The sequence below is a fragment of the Antrostomus carolinensis genome, unplaced genomic scaffold, assembly GCF_000700745.2.
Source record: "Antrostomus carolinensis isolate BGI_N321 unplaced genomic scaffold, ASM70074v2 scaffold11930, whole genome shotgun sequence".
Lineage (NCBI taxonomy): Eukaryota > Metazoa > Chordata > Aves > Caprimulgiformes > Caprimulgidae > Antrostomus > Antrostomus carolinensis.
The window spans coordinates 45,912-65,606 of NW_010289128.1; the positions used below are offsets into that span (position 1 = coordinate 45,912).

The 19,695-nt window shown below is 47.5% G+C and overlaps 1 protein-coding gene across 1 annotated transcript in view; it reads left to right on the forward strand.

Moving 5' to 3' along the window:
- The window catches only part of RNF216 (ring finger protein 216), a gene marked incomplete at its 5' end in the record, with an annotated part of 61,507 nt that extends 45,189 nt beyond the window's left edge, over positions 1-16,318 (forward strand). Inside the window, 4 exons of the mRNA XM_010169137.1 lie at positions 3,950-4,047; positions 6,577-6,799; positions 15,301-15,370; positions 15,999-16,318. Coding sequence (XP_010167439.1) covers positions 3,950-4,047; positions 6,577-6,799; positions 15,301-15,370; positions 15,999-16,318 — 711 coding nt within the window. The remainder of the gene's footprint in view (positions 1-3,949; positions 4,048-6,576; positions 6,800-15,300; positions 15,371-15,998) is intronic.
- Positions 16,319-19,695: the final 3,377 nt, after the last annotated feature.

Consider the following 19,695-nt stretch of genomic DNA (forward strand, 5'->3'; position numbering starts at 1 on the left):
CGTGGGCAGTCGGTCAGTGATCCGTGTGTATCATCTGATGTTTTTGTCCATGTGGCATTTGTTTGGGTTGAAACCAGGAAAGTTAGTGCATCTGCATTGCTGGCAGTGCGTACAACAGCCCAACTGTAGCCAAAAGGACATGGAGACTGGCAGGGAAAAGTTGATTATTTAGGTTTTTTCCCCACACCCTGATATGTGGGCTGGACCTTGGAGTTATTTTTAGCAGATGGTGGAGTGAAAAAAGAAGTTTAAGCTGTGTTTTAAAACTGTAGCATCCATTGCAAGGATCAGTAGAAGTGCTGAGGTAGGTGGTAGGCTCCCACAAAACATTCCTTTCTACCTTCATTAGGTGCTGGGACAAAAAAAAATGAGGATGTTTAAGGATTACTATGCCACTGCTAAAAGCAAACTGGCTGCCCTTAGCCAGGCTGGCCCTGAGCACAGAAAGCTGCATATCCACACCACTGACCCTGGGAACAAAGGATCTTCCTGAACCCAAACATGTTTGTGTTAATCCCGGCTGCTTCCTGGCGGCCAGCGAGAGGAAATGGAGCCACTACCTCTAACAGATGTACAGTGAGGAGATTACAGTGTGTGATTAAACACCCTCTCCATCACATCCTCCTCTCCGCCGTCCCAGCCCGATGCATTTATGGACTGGCCCAGGCTCCCTGCCAAGCTCGGGCAGATGTAACAGGCAGCAGATACTTAATCTCCTGCATCCGTGCCTGGTTTGGAGCTGTCCTGCTAATGCCAAGGCTTCTGCAAACGTGCTGCCCCTCACACTGAAAGCGTGAGCTGGGTTACCTGTGAGGAGGAGTGGGCTGGGGAAACACGTGGAATTCACACCATCCAGAAATGATGAATTTAACTGAAAAGCTGTTAAAACTAAAACAAAACGTGTTTTCCCACATCAGGTACCCATACGTGAGTAGTGCGGTGTTTGCTAGTAGACAAGGTGCTGGAGGAAGAGTTTTGGTCTTGGTTTTGGTGGACTGACTTGCTTCTCGGCTGTTAGGTTTGGAGTGGAAGATTTTTGGGGCTAGGAAGAACTCCTTCCCCCTTTGTGCGGGTGTAAGCACTGCCTTATATTGTGATAGCCAGTCTTGGTGCCAAGTGCTGCTCTTACAGTAGAAATAATCTAGGCTGGTTGCAAAAAAATCAGCCATCCTACTATCTGTTTAGGTTAATTAATATGGTAATGGCAGAATATGTTTCTTTATCAAATAAAAAGCTGTTTCTAAAATCAAAGAAGCCCCAGTGGAAATTGTAGAGATCAGAATTGTCATCACATGCGATGTACAAAACCCTCAGCAGCCAGGCGAATTGGATTCGAATAAGAGTAAAAATGTTTAAAACCCAGTTTTCTCGGGTGAGAGCTGTGACCTCAGTTATGGTGCTGGAGCAGTTGCCTTTGTCTGAACCGTGGGCTTTCTCCCAGCTTTTGTGCAAAGGGATCCAACACAGGTTCCTGTAACTGCCAACAATGTGCCATTGTCTTGGGTAGAAGGAGGAGAGAAGTCGTGTCGAGTTCTGCTGACAGCACATGTATTGTCTGTTTTTTCCCATGCCTCCGTTTTGGAGAGGATGTGACTTGGCCAGAAGCAGCACCAGGTGACACTCAGAGTTAGGAAGCCACAGGGACATCTCCTTCATGGGGTGTGTTGGAAGAGGCAGGCAGAGCTCCCCATGGCTAATGTGTCTTGGGAGGGATCCCAGAAACGCGCACAGCTGCGATGGCACTGGCTGTGCAGCGCTCCCAGAGACGCGCAGACCCCGATACCTCCTGTCTCATGCCATCCACATGAGACAGGAGGCATCAATCCTCAATCCACATTGCTGTGCCTCTTCCCTTTCTCCTCGCCTGCACAGGAATCTCTTTTCCCAGGTGTAGGAAACAACTGTTTGGCAAATAGCAGCAGCCTGAGCTCAAGAGAGAACATTGTTTTTTTTAAATAGCTGCAGAGTGCAAAGCAAGGATGGTGGCAGGAACAAAAGGCAAAGGGAATGACTTGGTACAAAAATCTAAGCGGTACCATCTGCTTTGGAAGGGCATCATTTCCAATTCGGCAGCAAAGGAGGCTCCTGGAGTTAAGTAATTGGGAATAGTAGGCTCCTGGCTGGAAAGTGTGCCAACCCTTCTGGCAAAAAGCTGTTAAATCTTTGTTGCTGGCCTGTGAAAGTGGTTCTGTGTAAGCAGGGCTCCAAAGGCTGTTTTTAACCCTTGATGTATGTTTAAAAAAAAAACCCCAAAACCCAAACCTACAGCACTTTTGATCTTGGAATGGCACATCGCCGAGTGCTGAGAATAAAAGGGGAAGGTGGGTCCTCATCGAGGTATGTGAACGGCTCCAAGTGCCGATAACAGCCAGACCTGGCCTGCCACCAAACGCCCACAAAATGGTGCCTGTTTTAACAGCTTTAGCAGGAAAACGCAGGGTATGATGAATGATTCATGAAGATCAATAGAACCCCAAGGCATTTACTGCCCCTTAACACTAGTGCCTGTCTGCCAAAGGGTGCATTTTGCAAGGTGAGTGATCACAAAATCCTCTGCTGAGCTTTTGGGACACAGTCACATGCTTGGCTCTCCTCTTCCTACAGCTCTTACCCTGCAGTCTGCAAACACGTCCAGCTTGCCAGCCAGGACAAGGAGCTTTTAATTCTCCAGATGAAAACACAAGCTGTTACGCATCTCCCAGCAAGCACAAATACAAACAAATCAACATTTTGCACCCCCTCCTAGGGGTGGCTTCCTTGGAAGCTTTGGTCTTCATCCTGTTTGTCCTATTTGTGATCAAAAGAGTGCTGCTGCCTACGTGTGTCTTTAAGCAGTTACTTCTATCATACCTCAAATAGACATCCAATTTCATCATTAAAATAAAATGAAGATAATACAGTCAGAAAAGATCTCTCTCTGCAGTTGTTGTCTTTCACTAATAGTGTGACCAGAGCAGGGCAAAGCTCTTTGGTGTGGAGGGGAAGAGGATGCTTCACAGCCATAAGGGTTTTCCTGCCAGGGAGGGAAAGTTGGATTTAAAAGCCTAAGCCCCAGCCATCCTGAAGATGAAACAGTTGGATTGTGAAACGTGTACTTTTTCCAAGTTTGATTTGGATGTTTTTTAATCTTCCTCAAATTAAAGGAAAATCTCTTGTTTGACCCAAAACAAAATTATGTTTTCTTTGGCCAGCCAACCAAAAAAAATCAACTCAGTCCCCAGTGTCAGTCCAAGCTCCCTTGCCAACAGTTCCTCCACAGCTCTCCTCTGCCATGCAGTTTTATCAGTGCTGGATTAGAACCTCTTTGCAAAAGAGTTTACAAGAACACAAGAGTTTGATCATTTGCTCTAAGTTTTAATTCAGCTAGTCTGGTTAAATTCATAAATATTTGTTCAAATGCCACTTCTGTTTTATGGACATTTGTCCACATCCTGCCTTTTTAATCTGTTTACGCACGTAAACTGCTTTAACTTTGTTTTGTGAGGTTTTACAAAGCATATTGTGGATTTGCTTGTTTACACAACGAAGCAGAGTTTTTGATGCTGCTGCAAGGTTTCTGTTGCCTGCTGAGCTTTGTATGTAGGTGAAGGATTTTTGGTGATGATCTTGATGTCCTTAAGCACCATGTTTTCATCTCTTTAGTCTCCTTGGGGAAGTAACAGAGAACCTGGTAGATGTTCCATGAGTTTTAGGTGAACTAGGATTTACAGACTCATTTTGTACTTTGGCTCTTTTGCCTTGGGAAAACCCTTGGCTCCTGTTCTTGATGGATTTATTCTGGTCTCTGGTGCAGGACAGACCTGCAGACCTCTATACTGTACTGCCAACCCCATCCTCAACTGAGAACCTGCAGCGTGGTGGGGGAAGAGATGGGAATTTTTCCAGTTCCTGATGCTGTTAATGGTGGTGCTGGGTCTTCTCTTCCTTTAATGCTTGTTATCCTCCTTAGGAAACGTGTCGGAAGTGCCAGGGGCTGTGGAAGGAGCACATGAACCTCACCTGCGAGCAACTGGCTGAGAAGGATGACATTAAATACAGGACATCCATGTAAGTAAAACCCATGACCAGGCAAAAATAGGGGGGGTGGGTAAGCTCATAAAGGCAATACACTCTGGTGTGGTGGGGGTTAGAAACCCCTCTGTCCTTGTCACTAGGAGAGGCCTTAAAGTTCTAGCTGGGTGTCACTACCTTCCATCAGGGAGGTCCTAGAGATGTCAAAGCTGAGGGGTCAGAAGGCTCCTGGGATGAGATTTCTTTCTATGAAAGATACTTGGCAGCAGATCCAGCTGGTAATTGAAGAACGTGGGAGAGTTGTCACCAGATCAGCCTGTTCCTCTGGCTGGCCGAGTGTCTCGCAGGTCTGACACCTGGTCCTTCTCAGAGGTGAGAAACCCCCATTAGTGTTGCTTGGGGGCGGGTGGGTGGTGGGAAGAAGGGAGGTGTTGCACAGAGGCAAAGTGGTGCATTGAGTCACAGTAAGTCGTTTTTATCCTTTGAAAATCTAGACTGGTGATGAGATGACACGTGGTTTGCTCAGCTCCTGCTTTCTGGCTTTGTGGGAGGGGATGTGTTTTCTTACAGAAGCTTATCTCTGTTTCTTACTGATTTGTGGGAATTGTTACAGAATGGAGTCAGGTTTTAAATATTCAGGTGTAAATCTTGAATGTTTCCCTAAAATCTTTTGAATTTTGATTTCACTGCTATAGTAAATGACAAAATCCTCTGCCTTTAGGAAATAAGGGAAGGTTCATCCATGGAGCTGCATGTCTGATGCAGTTAAATGGGACTTGCCCATGTTGCCCAATCCTTTCCCTTCTGATTTAGAGTCTTTTTGGCGTGAGGAGAAGCTGGAAAGCTCCACCACTGGGAGGCTGAACGACTGTTACTTGCTCATCCTGCGCTCTCTAATTCAGAACAAAATCTTTACAGATGCAATATGACTTTTTTCTTTGCTGCTTCTTTCCCTGTAGGAAAGAGAGGTGAGAGGGAGGAGGAGGAACGAGTTGTCATGTCCCTAATAAGGAAAAAAAAAAATCAGTTTCACAACCTTTAGCAGGAATATTGCTGTGAATAGATGAGTCTTGCTGCCTGATACAATAAAAGCTTCCTTTTGAAGCCCTGTGTAAGGAAAGGGAAGCACAGCTGGAGTTCAGGCCAAACTTCCTGCCTTGCTCAAAGTTTCCAAAAAAAAAAAAATCTGCATCAGCAGCATCCTGTTGAGTAGCGGAGGGAAGAGCAACTGCAGCTCAGAGGAAAGTCAGTCTCAAGTTGTTGGGGTTTTTTTTTCCCCCTCTCTATTCTTAGCATATCTCCAAATGCCTGCATGCAGATCGTGCCAGGTATAACTGCGTGGGAGCTCTGGGTAGCTGTGAGGCAGCTGCAGTTCCCACCTCACCATTCCCTGTGCTGACAGAGTGGTTTGTGGGGCTGTGCTGTAGCCTGGTTTGCTGTTGTGATCCTCCTCAAAAATACCTCCCTGTCATCTCCCAAACATATATTGACTTTGCAGGTCCACTAAAGTAGTTGGGTGGAGATGCCTGGCTAAGGCAGATCATTCCCCACTGTCAGGTCAGCACAGCCAGAGAACTGTGCTTCCCTCAGTGAAAACACAGTCTCTTTACTCTTCTGTCATCAGATTTCACTTCTAGGTTGTGAATTAAATTGTAATGTGATCTCCAGCGGTCAGAAAATTGGCCCTCAGGATGACAACTTATATTCTTAAGTCTTTTAATTAAATGACTGAGGTTTTCCTCTATTTCTGTGCCAAAATAGTATGGCTGCAAGCTGAGCCTTTGCACCGAAGCGTGTGTTGCTGCCAGGATGTCTCCTGGGGACAGGGACTGTGCTTCATCCTCGGTGCCCATTTGTGTTCCTTTAGAGTAAAACCCATCTCTTGAACCTAAAGCAATAACCTCTGGAAAATGTATGTAGGGAATCTTAAGAGAAGGGGGAAAGCCCAGTCTCTGTGGGGAAAGACATGATTATTTTTCAGTTACTGATTTAAATTTAACCAAAACCACATAAATCTGGAGTGTAGCAGCCAGGATTGGGGGGAAAAAAGAAAAAAAAACAAAAGAAAAAAATATATATGGTCGTGGCAACTTTGTAGCCAGAGCAACAGGCAAACATAAAACTAGCTAGCACATGACAGCCAAGGGTTTGCTTTTCCTGAACTTTATCTCCTGGGCTGTATTTCTCCACAACCAAGTCAAGTGTTCGTGTGCCCTTTGGCCCTTGGGCTTACGATTTAAATTCCTCCCAAGCCAGAGCCTGGTGCTGCGGTGTTTTGGCTCGCATGGAAACCAGGATCGGGTCTGCAACATGCAGCCAGTGATTGACTTTCTGTCACTTAATTTGTTCTTGAGTTGTCATGGGTTGGCTCCAAGTGGAGCTGAGCCCAGACCTCCTTGGAACAGCGGTGGACCATGGGGAGGGTGTAGGAGGAAAGAGGAGGGGGAGAGGTGCGTTGGGAAGGGGAGTTAAAGCATCGCTGGGATAGTGTCATAGTAATTTTACCACAGGCTGGTGACTGGAAACATCCGCCCTCTAATTCTTCTCCCTCCTCTTGCTTTGCAGAGAAGAGAAAATGACAGCTGCCCGAATTAGAAAATGCCACAAGTGTGGGACTGGCCTAATTAAATCGGAGGGTTGTAACCGCATGTCCTGCCGTTGCGGTGCTCAGATGTGCTACCTCTGCCGGGCTGCCATTAACGGGTACGACCACTTCTGCCAGCACCCCAGGTCACCCGGGGCTCCCTGCCAGAACTGTGCAAAGTGCTCTCTCTGGACAGATCCCACAGTAAGTAACGAAAGGCTTTTGTGAATGATTTGCATCCTGATTTCAATTACCGTTCGATGCCAGCGTGTTGAAATACTTGCCTTCCACCAGAGGAAAACGGCTGGTTGTGGAGAGCACGGCTTTCTTCCTTTCCCAAGGCAGCTAAAAAACCCGCTGGAAGCCTCCATCAGCACAGAATCACATCTAACCACAACTTGGAAGGAATTGGTGTTGCTTTAGGGAAAAACAGCTCCTGTTAGACGAGGGCTTTGGTTGGGAACACTCTGAGCACCGTTCTGGGGAGTGGGGCTGGTGGGGAGCGTGTGTTGGCACCAGGCACAGTAGCAGGCACTGGGATTACTGGGACTCATTCCTAGTTTTGCAGCTGAGGTGCTGTTTGCTATGGCTTTGCATCTGGAGGCAGGGGGAGTTGTGTCTTTTTGGTGCCCAGATCATCCAACTTTTGGCTCTGCAGGTCTCTTTGCAGAGATGAACCCACTGAGAAAACAGCCTGCAAGCCAAGAGCCCAGAGTTAGAGTTGAGTCCGTTCTCACGGCTGTTGTCAACAGCTGCAAGGGGAGAACTGAAACGTGGACTGAGCTGTAAGGGAAGCTGTAGTAACTTAATACAGCTCGTAGCTGTGACAAGCATGGGAAAACTTAGCGCAGCATCTCTGTCAATAGAGGTCTTCAATACCAGAAATCTGGCAGGAGTGTAGGTAGGAGCGGAGCAGGAGTTGGATTTCCTGATTTCAGCAAAGCAGTGGAGCAGCATGAATGTTGTTCTGCCTTCCCAGGGCTTGTCTGAGCTTTGTTTTTCCCAACAGTTCTTTGTCTCGGGCTGCTGCAGTTTGCCAGACTGCTACCAGCCCCTCTTTCTGCAGATGTTCACAGTCCTGTGCTTTCACAGAACCGAGGAAAAACCACTCTGAATCTCTCCCTCCTACCTGCAGGCTCCTGGGGATCTCCCAGCAGGATCCCAACTGGTGTAACCTTCTTAGTCCTCTGCTTGCCTACATTATCCTGTCAATGTGAGGTGTTAAACTGAACACAGACACCTCCCTCTAAAAAAAATCCTGGAGATTTCTGACACCTGGTTATCCACTCCTTGGATTCCTGTCCCACTCCTCCTCGTTTTCCACCAGGATGCGATGCAGGATTCAGCAGTGTCCTTTGTTCCTGTCAGGCTGATGATTGTGCTGGGCCGATGGCATTTGTTCAGAGCCAGAGAAAACATGAGACCTCTCAAAAAGCTCGTACTGTATTTTAAAATAAATAAATAAATAAGCAGCACAAAGAGGGCACTGTCACCAGGCCTTTTCCAGCTCTTTAATTAACCAATGTTGTGGCAAAGAAAAATTTCCCACCGTCAGCAAAGAGCTGGCACTGCCTGCTTTTTTTTTTTGGTTTTTTTTATGATGATGGAGCACTGGTGGGCTGGAGAGTAGAGTTGAAGTTGGGTGACTGTCCTCTCTGTGGTTACAAAGAATAACGTGAAACTCAACTGTTGGCTTCTAAGGCTGAAATGATGGGTACCTGTGTGCATTGTCCCTCTTTGTAAGGGGATTAGTGACACTAACTCAGTCCCCCCTGGGTGATCTGCACTCTCACAGGACATGTAAGCAGGAGGTGAGAAGAGGGGGGAGTGAATTTGAATTTGAATCTTGACATGGGGATGTGAAAGAACACGAGGCCATTGTACCAGTAGTGTCTCATCCTTTGTGAGGGACAGTGTCCATCCAAGGGATTACCTCATCCCAGCCCTGCTGGCTGTTGCATTGGCATCTTCTTGTGCCTTTCTCAGCTTCATTTTCTTTTTTTGGCTCGATTTCTCCTCTTCTGTTGAAGTCAGTAGACAGCTGATGCTGTGCACGTGTGAAGAGAGTTGTCTGTTGTGGGTTTCCATGTGTTTGCAGCCATGCTCTGTGTGCGTGCAAGTACAGAGAAGACAAGACTGAGTTGTCTCTTCACCTGTGGAATTTGTAGCCCATTGCTTAAGAGCTGCCATTCCCCTCTCTGGATTAGGTTCTGCTGCAAAATGGTTTGGGGGTGCATGGGTGGCACCAAAGCCTGGGTTCCACAGGGTGACAGGATGCTTTTGTTCTCATTTCTGATATATTCATATACAGCCTCAACTAGAACCATCTTCACAGCAGACCAGTGACATGGTCACAGTACCATGGTCTTGTCCATTTGCTTTTATATGAATGTAGACTTCAGCTTTCTGTCAGACCTTGGATAATCCTTTGAAGGATCTGTTTTGGGGTCTAACTCTCTATTATTTACAGCAAAATTCAGGTTTCTTTTAAATAGGAAACCTTTGTTCTTTTCCAAATGTTTAATGTTTTCTGAGTCTGCAATGATTCTTGTGAAAATGGAAGTAAACCTATTCATTAGCTTGGGTTAAAAACAAATTAAAGACAGTCCTCTAGGAACTGCAGCATCTGTTAGTCTTTGTCTCAAATGATCTTGAGAGAGTAAAGCAGACACTTCAAAATTTCCCATAATATAAGGTTGGTTAAAATCTTGTCCCTATGCTGTAATCAGACTTGAGTCTAATTTAAAAGTATTGGTGCAATATTTGCTGGCTCAGAGACAGGCTGCAGTCGGGCTGTGGTCAGCAGCTTCCAGGGTAGCAGGCGGCAGTCGCTTAATGGCTGCATTTCTTCTAGAGCAAATCAATGCCCTGTACCCTCGTAGGGTACGAAGATGTGCCAGGAGCTCTTGTCAGTGAGCAGCATGGCCAGAAATCCTCGTGTGCCTGTTCTGCAGCCCGCGCTGGCTTTGGCTCAGCTCGCTGAGACGTTGCTGGCTGCAGGAGGGGCTGATGCAATATTGCCAGAGACAAAGCTCGGGATGGAGCAGTGAGAATTGGCTCTGCAGACAGCAGGCTCTGGGACTCAGGGGCTATTTTTTTCCCCCTGATTTCTAAATATCTGTAGCAAACCTGAGGCTAATGAGTGTATTTTAGCCAGTTTGTATAAATCCCGTGATGCAATTTGACTAATGCATTCTGACTGTTTTGGTAAACCAGGTTCTGCTCTTGTATGTGTGATTTTTTTTAATTTAATACTCATCTTTTTTGACTGTCAATAATATTGCATAGTGGCTTTTTTTGGCTTTAAAGTTTAAGATGTTTTCAGTAAACTCTTTAAAACGCTCCCAAAGGCCTATCATTAAAGTTCAAAGCAGAAGACTAATCATTATAAGGTGTTTGCAGTTATCCCTCCTCCTAGCATTATAAACAGATGATGTCGAGCAAAGACTGTGTAAAACTTCAAATGCATTCAGGAAATGCATGAAATACACAGTGCTGCCTTTAGGATTTGGATGGGGGGGAAAAACACCCTTAAATTTAGGCAGCTGGGGGTTGGGTGAGGGTTTTTTTTTTTTTATCATGCTATAAAATGCCTTAATCATAAGCATACGTTTGAGCGGCGATATTCACGGAGAGCCATCAATATGGAACGGCTGTTGCTAAAATAACTCTGCATTTCTGAAACTCCACAGCGTGTGCTTCGTCCCCGTCCTGGCCCCTCTTTTCCTGCAGCACTGCGGATGCCTCTGTTCCACTTACAACACAGTCTGCTTTTATCCCCTGCTTCCTGCTGCATGGAGGAACACGCCGGAGACAGCCGATGCCTGTTCTTACTCAGGCTCTCCGCAGCTGATCTGGGAATGATTTGAAACAAAACCCTTTAGTCCTTTGGAAGCCTCTGTCGTGAATAATCATTTCAAGTTTATTAAGAACGGCTGCGGCCACACGTACGTGGAAAAAGAAAGTAGTAAAAAAAAAAAACAAAACCCTAAAAAAGGGGAGGCAATGGTGGTGAAGGCACTTTCTAAAGACAAGGGGAGGGGTTGTGCAGCCCAGAAATAGTTACCAGGTCTCTTGTTTTCCCTCTTTCAGCAGGCAGGCAGCCGCTTTCCCATGACACTTAATAATTAAAGATAACGAGAAGCGCAGGAGATAAAAACAGAGCTTTGAAAAGCTCCGTGGATGGCACTTTTGTTCTGGGCAGAGGAGGTTTTATTTGGGGGGAGGTTGTCTCTGTGTGACTGGTGAAGCTTTTATCTCCTTTGCTGCTGTATTTTCTTGGGCTGTTTGTTTCTCTGGCAGCTCTTTCTGCGGGTGTGCAGGGCCCTGCCTGGATGCTGGATGCGGCTTTTCCACACCAGCATTGTTGAAACAAGCCTCCCTGCCATGACAAGGTGCTGGGCTTAGCAACCCAGCCCAGCTCTTTAGTTAATCCATCCACAGAGCCCAACCATCCTTTCTGCTGCCATTGGCTCCGTGCTCGCCACCTTCCCTGGATTCAATGGGAGAGGATTGAAAGGAAGAGGCTCCTCCATGCTGAGATCCTTTCGCAGGTCGGGGAGCACAAGGACAGACTCTCAGACTGGCCATGGATGAACATTTATTTATTTTATTTTTATGTTTTACTATGGGACTGGGGATGGTTCCTGCAAAGAGCATCCTGCTGTTGGGTTTGGGGCAAAGCTGGGTCCTGTTTTGCCACTGAAAAATGCAGCTGCCGTGAACAACCGCGTTTGTTTTCTGCAGTGTTTGCAGATAAGGAGGGTGAATACATCTCCTAGATCCTTTGCATTTTTTTCTCTTGGACACCTCCCTTCTCCCGTGATGCAACAGAGCATGGGGAAGGGCCACGCTGTAGCATTACCCTGCATTTTCTCTCTCAGGAGGAGAGCCAAGTTACATCCTTGCTCAAAAAACACGTGGGCTGGCCAGTGCTGAGACCCCCTCAGGGTTTTTGGGGGGTTGGTTTCTTTTCTTTTTTCTTTTTTTCTTTTTCTTTTTTTTGTTTTTTTTTGCTGTAGGCAAGGCAGCTGACAGGAAGATGACTGTTAACTTGACAAGATAAATCCCTTCAATCCACACAGCCTGTGAACAGGCTATTAAAATTATAATCAAATCCTTTATGAAGGGACTTGAACCCGCTCAGGAAAACGGACAGAAGAGGCTTTTGAAATTGTACTGCAGCCCTCACCCCATGTGACATGAAATGGTTTCTTACCACAACAGCCAGCCATAAATGCATTAATGAAAACTTAATTTTTTGGTGTGAATGCTTTACCCCTAAATAAATCTGTCATCTCTCTCCAATTAACTGTGGAATCAAAAAAACCCCAGCCTTTGCTTCTCAAAGAATTAGAGGCTTTTTGCAAAAATCGCTGTTGTATCTAATGAATATTTGCAGGACTGAGACTCATTTTTTCAATTCTGACCTGTGCTAGTGCAATATGTACTAGGCAGAGCTTGTGGCACCAGCTTTCCTTCACAAATATCCTAAAATTATCTTGCTGTGTGTACTTGTCATCAATTTTCTTTTTGTTCCAGCTGGGACATGGATTATTCCCAAATACTGCAGGTATTGAACCGCGCTGTGTATTCATCCCTTGCCAAATTTAATGTCAGCTTCTTAAGTAGGAAAATACATATTGTATAGCATATTTTTACTCTTTCTATATTAATAAGACCATTTTTTTTCTGAAATACTGATGCAAAAAAAATTCTAAGCCAAGGCTTGATATGTGGGATTAATTCTAAATACTTCTTAACCTTCCAATGTGAGAATACACTTTTATCAGCAGAGAAGCAACAAAGCTGATAACTTCTGTTCTTGGAGATATGGTTTGTTGTGCCTCTGCTGTGACTTGCAATCGCAGAACAAGACCTTGTCCTGATCTTGGTCTGTTCTTGGCAGTTTTTCCCCCATCCAGGACATGCTACAAGGTTTGCTCCCTCTTGAAGACCAAGAGTGGGTGGGTTTGAGTGGGGATCTCTGGCTGCTGTGTTTGAGGTGATGTGTTTTATGTTGTCCTTGTGAGATAAACGTCATTTTGGAGACTTGGCAGATGGGGTTTGCTCTTACGGTGCTCTGGGAGCTGCAGTAATTGAAGCCAGCATCACCTTGGGGGTGTGTGCAGCTGGCTGGCCAGCCCCAGGGGCAGATGGCTTTGGAGATCTGTCATTAGTGTGGAGGTCAGCTGCAGTTTAAACTGGGGGGGGGGTCGAGCAGTCCTTGCTGCAGGAGGATCTTGTCAAGTTGTGCTGTCGATTTGTCCCATTCCCCAGACTTCCCCAGGACTGACCAGTATCAAGAGTGTGAGGTTTACTGGAGCTGCAGCATCATGAGTGGTGGTGGCAGGATGGTCATGTCCCTGGAAAGCACAGTTTCAGAGGGTTAATCACAGGCTTAGACTAAAGTAAAAGCTTTTTTTTAAGTTAGAAGGGACTTCTGCATGTTTCTAGGCTTTAAGGTGAGGTTTATGCCTTTGTGTGAAGGAAGGAGATGGTGTGATCTTGTTCAGCTGAGCTTAAAATATGTTTCTTACTTGTCATATAACTTAAAAAAAACCCTTCAGAAGCATCTTTTCCAGTAAGTGGCAATAAGATGGGAGAGGTGGCTATCTCCATTTTCAACAGCATTGCAAAGAATCTTCTAGGAAGGAAAAAAAACCCAAAAAGTTGAAATCTTGAAGCTTTGGGGCCACCCTTTGAACACACTGCTCGGGCAGCAAAGGAGCAGAGGATGTTTGGTTGCCTGTAGTGGAGCATGCCCAGGTTTTTTTCCACCCAGGGAACATGGCAATCTGATACTTGGAGGGTAATTAGAAGTTCTGTGTAGGCTCAGAAGAGCCATTCTTCAGCAGTTTTTATGGAGATAGATAGGCTGTAATTAACAGTCCATGGAAGCAGCCTGCTTGGGGTGGGGGGGGGAAAGCATGTGCTGGAAAGTCTTAATTTTAACCATGGACTCACAGAATAATAAAAGGGAGGGAAGTACTGAATTTGATGGCTTTCTGCAGATTAAGATAACTTCAGTCTCCCAGGGAAACCTTATCTGGTGGGAGGAGGAGGGGACATCTTAGCAAGCCTCCCAAGCGATGCTGCTAGACATGTGCAGGGCTGTGAGATTGGAATTGGGAAGCTGGCTAGACTTAAAATGATTTCAGCGTAGCTGCACACCTGAAGCGTATTTCAGATTTAGTCCCAGTGTAACCTTCAAAATAGAGGATATTTTCCACGTTAAGAGTGTTCAGGAAGAAATTTATGGGTTTTGGCAGTACTGAAATGAGGATGAATAAAACCAAGCAGAGTCTTGTACCTTGTAGAGTACATGGGGCGTGGGGTTTCCCTCCTGCTCTACCTCTAACACTTGCAGATGAACTGCTGAAACAAACCAAATGCTCCTTCATACCCAGGTAGACCCAGAGTGGCTGATGCCTGATGCAGGTGGTGTGTGTCATCCAACAGCTCCTGTTCTTGGCCTTCTTCCCTAATAACTAACATCAAGGGTACAAACACTGTCCAGGAGGTTTAGCTATTCTCATGTGTTTCCTGAAAGTGCCAGGTAGTGTTTCATCCCAACGGACACGAAGCAGCAGCAGATGCAACCCTGCAGAGACCGGGAGGACCTCTTTTGCCATCGCTGTGCATATGGCCAGCAGAAGCATCTGCTGCCTGGCACTAAGAGGGAGTTGTCTCTTCAGTTGTTTGGTGTGATCTTTATTACCCTGGTCGCTGTTTCCTGCTGCAGTGCAGGGAAGAAACTCATTTTTCAGCCCGTTCTTGGGAGCGGACAGTTGATGCTGAAGCATGGATCAGGGTGATTCTCTGGTTTGATGCCAGCACTAGCATGGCCTCATGCAAAGCCTGAGAGCTGCGTGGACCCTACGGGCCCATGACCATCCCTCCAGGCAAGACTCTCCTTGCTCAGCAGTTGTATAGTTTTCTTCCAAGTCTTTACCCATCACACTCCCTTGATCAGTAAAAGCTGGTGTAAATACCATCTCTCTGGGTACCTGCAGCCACCTGAGGCTTCACTGCGTTGTTTGGTTTCTCTGCTGTTACTTTGGGTTGAAAAAAATGGAGATGATGAGAGGCAGAAGAATGCTTTCCATTTCTGGCTTACCCCTTGCGTTCTTTTTAAGCAGCAAGTCTGAATATTCTCGCTGTAACCTCTAGATAGACATTAAAGAAACATATTGCGATTTATGCCCTCCTCAGAGTTACAGATAAAATCTAAATGGCCTTGTCACAGGACCATTTAGCTACTAGAGCCAGGATTTAACTTGTGTTAATTCCAGCTGTTGGGCCAAAAACTCTAGAAGTGTGCTAGTGTAATGTAAATATTTAATAGACTATTGCCATTTAAAAGATTAACAGCTCTCCAGCAACTCTTCAGATGGGAGGAGCTGGGTCGCAGTTCTCTGGTTTCCATCAAGTCAATGAATTTTAGCGCTGATCTCACTGGATCTGAGCCTCTCGGTCATACTCTGCAGAGTAGGCTTGGCTCTGTGCAAGTTACTTGTGCTGCACTCTCCCATCACAGCCTTGGTTTTGACTGAACCTAGGTCAACCCCAAATGAGGACAATTCAGCTGAATTCACCTTTTTTTTTCCCCCATAAAAATGTGCTGAAAAGAAAAGCAGCATTGAGAGACTAGAAGGTTGCTGAAAAAAAAGCCCACTGACTCTTGATACTCCTGTGATTTCTAGGAAGACGATGAGAAAATAATCCAGGAGATTCAGAAAGAGGCTGAAGAGGAACAAAGGAAGAAAAACGGAGGTAAGTCACAGTCTGTACCTGTGCTTTGAGATCAGCCTGAGGGCACCAGGAGAGCAGAGGGTTCCCAGCTGCTGACAGGTCTCTAGATCTTCATTGCATCCTTCCCATGGCCTGGCTGTGTGCTGCACCAAGCATCACCCAAACCTCACTCACTCCAGAGAAGAGTGGAAGCCATCATCCTCTTCCTCCTGGAAACCACTCTAGCTTTAAAGTGCTGTTGCCTGCAGGCTTTTGCTGGGACCGTGATGAGGCACAAGGCTTGTGTCCAGCTCTCACCTGGTGCCAGGTGTGGTGGATGCACAGACCTGTCTCCTCTTCACTTGGCAAAGTAGCTGAAGGGCAGCATAACCTCTGTGCTCTGTGGTGGGGGGCACAGGGACACATATCCCTGCAAAAGGAGATGGTCCCCTCTATGGTGTGGTATTGATGGAAAGAGTCAACCTGGAGAGCAAATGCTGTGCTTCATGGTGCCTGGAGCATGGAAGGGGCGAGCAGTGATGCTGCAGAGAGCAGGCTTAAGGAATGTGCTGGGGATGGAGGGTGCTGATTGCAGATGTAAGACCATGGACCAAGCTTGGTGAGTTTTCATTTGTGGGATGACTGGCTCTTTTCTCTCTCCCCTCTGCAGAGAACAGCTTCAAGCGGATCGGCCCGCCTGCAGAAAAGCCCGTGGAGAAAATCCAGAGAATTGAAGTCATCCCCAGACCTGTTCCTCAGAACCTCCATCAACCCCGGATGCCCCCGTACCCCTTCGTGCACCCTCCCTTCCCGCTCCCTCCCGTCCGTCCCATGTACAACAACATCCCCCTCAACATCGGCCCGATCCCTGCCCCCTACGTCCCCCCGTTACCCAACATGAGGGTGAACTATGATTTTCCCCAGGTCAACGTTCAGCTGGAGCACAACTTGCCTATGCACTTTGGCCCTCAGCCTCGCCACAGGTTCTGACCTGGTTCAAACAGCAATTGGCGTAGAGTCACTGCAGGGCAAAGCCACCCCAGTAACATCACCCTCCCCCCACTTCCTGCTCCAGCCCCTCTTGGTTTCTCTGCTGTTACTTGCCTTAAAGGTGGAGAGAGAAACTTAGTATTTGCACTTAGCAAAACATTATATTAAAAGAGAGAGAAACCCTGTAAAGATGTGCATGTTCTGCAACTTTGTATAACAATAGCTGAAAATAAATAGGTGGTTTATTAAAAAAAAAATAAAAAAAATAAAAAAAATATTTTTCTTTACTTTCAGGTAGTAAACTGTTCTGATATTCTGTGTGGAGAAAAAGAAAAGTTCCTGTATTATATTGTAATTTGAATTTTTGTAAATAAATTTGTGCACTCAGCTTTTACCTCTGTGCTTTCATTACAGCCAAAACATCGTCCTGCCATCCCCACCGCGTCGGCTCGATGCCGGGGTCACGCTGGGCAGCGGGGGCGAGCGGGCAGAGGTAGGCTGGCACAGGGGCAGAGCTCGGCTGCCACAGAAAACTCTGTAAGTTACAAGGCAAAACCCATCTGAGCCTCCTGGAAAAGCTTAATCCGTTCCACATGCTGCTTCTGAGGGGAAAAATGGGATGGGATAGAAAATGGTTTCCAGTCGTTCCTTTAAATGGAAACCAGGATGTGTGTGTCATGGGGGGAGCGGCTGGGGGGACCTTCCCCCCTCGCAGGAGCGATGGGAAATACAGAATCCAGGATTAAAAGCTGAAGGAAAGGGGGGAGATGGAGTGTTGGAGCCCCTTCCCCACACAGGGACCCCCCCCTCAGCAGTACCAGCACACCCCCCTCCCTGCCTCCTCCCCAGTGTGGGTGTCAGGGCCGGGTTTGCTAGTGCACACGCGGGTGTCACCGCGGGGCCAGGGGCCAGCGCGTGGCAATCGGAGCTGCTCAGCGTTTCCTGCGCAGCCTTCATTTTACAGCACAATGAACATCCTTCCTTCCTTCCCTTGGCCCTGGCTGTGCTGCTTACACCCCTGTCTGAAGTTGAAGGTCCCTCCTGCTGTCCCCCCCCACCCTGGGATGTGTGCTGGGGGGGCTGTGCAGTCCCTCTTTCTCAAAATTTGCTTCTAACAAACCAACTTTACATTTTAAAAGCCAAACGGGAGCCCGTGGGTGACCTGCAGGTGCCAAGCGGGGCTGCGGGAGATGAAGGGCAGCGAAGAAAGCTGGGGAGGGACTCTTTATAAGGGCAATTAATGACAGAACAAGGGGAAATGGGTTTAAACTGGACCTCAATCCAGCAAAGGTGGATCCCTCAACGCAAATGACAGGGGATGTCACAACTGGAAACATTCCAGGTCAGGTTGGACGGGGCTCTGAGCAACCTGATCTGGTTGAAGAGCTGGATGAGGCTTTGAGCAACCTGGTCTCGTGGAAGGTGTCCCTGCTGCTGGCAGGGGGGTTGGGACTGGATGAGCTTTAAGGTCCCTTCCAACCCAAACCAGTCTGGGATTCTATGGCTGCTCTGGGCCCAGGTGATGGAGTTGGCCCCCAGCCCCTCCATAAGCACGTGTCACATCCCATCTTCGGAGCCAAAACTGAGGTTGGCCCCAGCATCAATCCTGGGTGGGTTGGTTGAGTTTTAGGGCTGGTTTCGGCTGTCTCGGGGGCTGGGGGCACATCCTGGACATCCTGGCTCCACCACACCATGTTTTGGCCTGAGCTGAGCTGCAGCTGATGGGCTTCCCAGCTCCTTCCCATCCTTAGCGTTTGTTTTTATTGTCCCTTCTCCGTGTCACTGGGCAGAGGAGGAGGGAACTTACATTGTATTGGGGGAGATATCTGAGCTAAGGGGGGAAAAAACTGCTGCTCTGCAGCACTGCCAAGCTAAAGGAGGGCATGGCTTCACTCTGGCTGCAAGGGCAGGAGAGGTGGTTTCCAGGAGGTGGTGGTTTGCAGGAGAGATGGTTTCCAGGAGGAGGTGGTTTCCTGGAGGTGGTAGTCTCCACCAGAGCTGGTTTCCAGGAGGGGTTTGCAGGAGAGCTGGTTTACTGGTGCATCTCCCTGAGCCATGCGTAGCTCACCCATCCCCAAAGATGCCCATGGGCTCAGTGTCTTGGGGCTGCTCTGAGCACCTCAAGAGGTGAACCAACCTCCAGCCAGCTTTGGCTTTAAGCTTGCTCAGTGGAGATGAGCCTGATGGTCACCATTCCCTTCTCACCAACTTATCTGAGCCCTCAAGAGCCAGCTCAGTCTTTGTGAAGCAATTTGACCCCCAAAAGCTCAAGCACCCCAACTGCTCCATGCTCAGACTCATATGCCCCTCACGAAAAGACTGTTGCAGCTCCAGCTGTGGTCACCCTGACAGACCACCCACCACCGCTCGTATCTGAATGCAGGTTTTATTTTTTATTCATCTTTCTCCATTTGAAGCTAATTATTTGTTTTTTTTTAAGTTATACAAATGGCACTTACAAAAAAAATAATAATAAAAACAAACCCAAAAAAACGAACAAACCCAAAATGAGATGTTTTCAGAGAGTCACGACACCCAATAAGAGGAGACAGGAGAGATGTTGACCTAGTGTCACACGGAAGAAGCCAGAGCGGGAGTTACATGGTTCGAACTGTGACAGGGGACGGGGAGGAGGTGACACAGGGAGGTGACACGGGGATGGGGGGTGAAGACCAGCGAAAAGTGTGTGTGCTGAGTCACAGGGTCACTCAGGGCTTCATCAAGACACTCAGTCCTTCGAGGCGTGTGGTGGTCCCTGGGCGCGCGCGTGGTGCCAATGTGAGCGCGGGCAGCCCCTGGATGTGAGTGCAGAGCTGAGGTAGAGTCCCAGCCGGGATCCCCTGTGCTGGGGACAGACCCCAGCCTGGGCTTGTCCCCCTGGGCAGGGGACAGGTCACTCGCTCTTCCAGCTGAGAGTTTAGCACCAAGCTCCTATGGAGGGTCCTCCCTCCACATGGCTTAAGGCTGACGAGCCCCTGCCTTGCCCCCGGCAATAGGCATCGGCCCTATGTTGTCACAGCAGCGATGCCATGAGCACCCTTGGTGTGGGGTGGGCTGGGGTAGGGGGAAAAGGCTCCTTGGTGTATTTTCAGGGAGCAAATACCGGCCCCAGGGAGGCCCCAAAGGATAAAGTGCCTTTCAACACCCTAACGAACACGTCAGCATCACCCGTTACGAACAGCGATGTGCAGACCCAGCACAGACACCAGCCGGTGCCACAGCGCTGTGGAGAGCACAGAAACAGAGACCAACAAAAATAATGCTGCTGCTTTGGGCTTTTCTCTTTTTTTTTCCTTTTTTTCCTTTTTTTTTTTTCTTTTTCCAGTAGGGTTGCAATGGCACGAGAGCCAAGCCCTGGGGGGGGGGGGGGGCGGAGC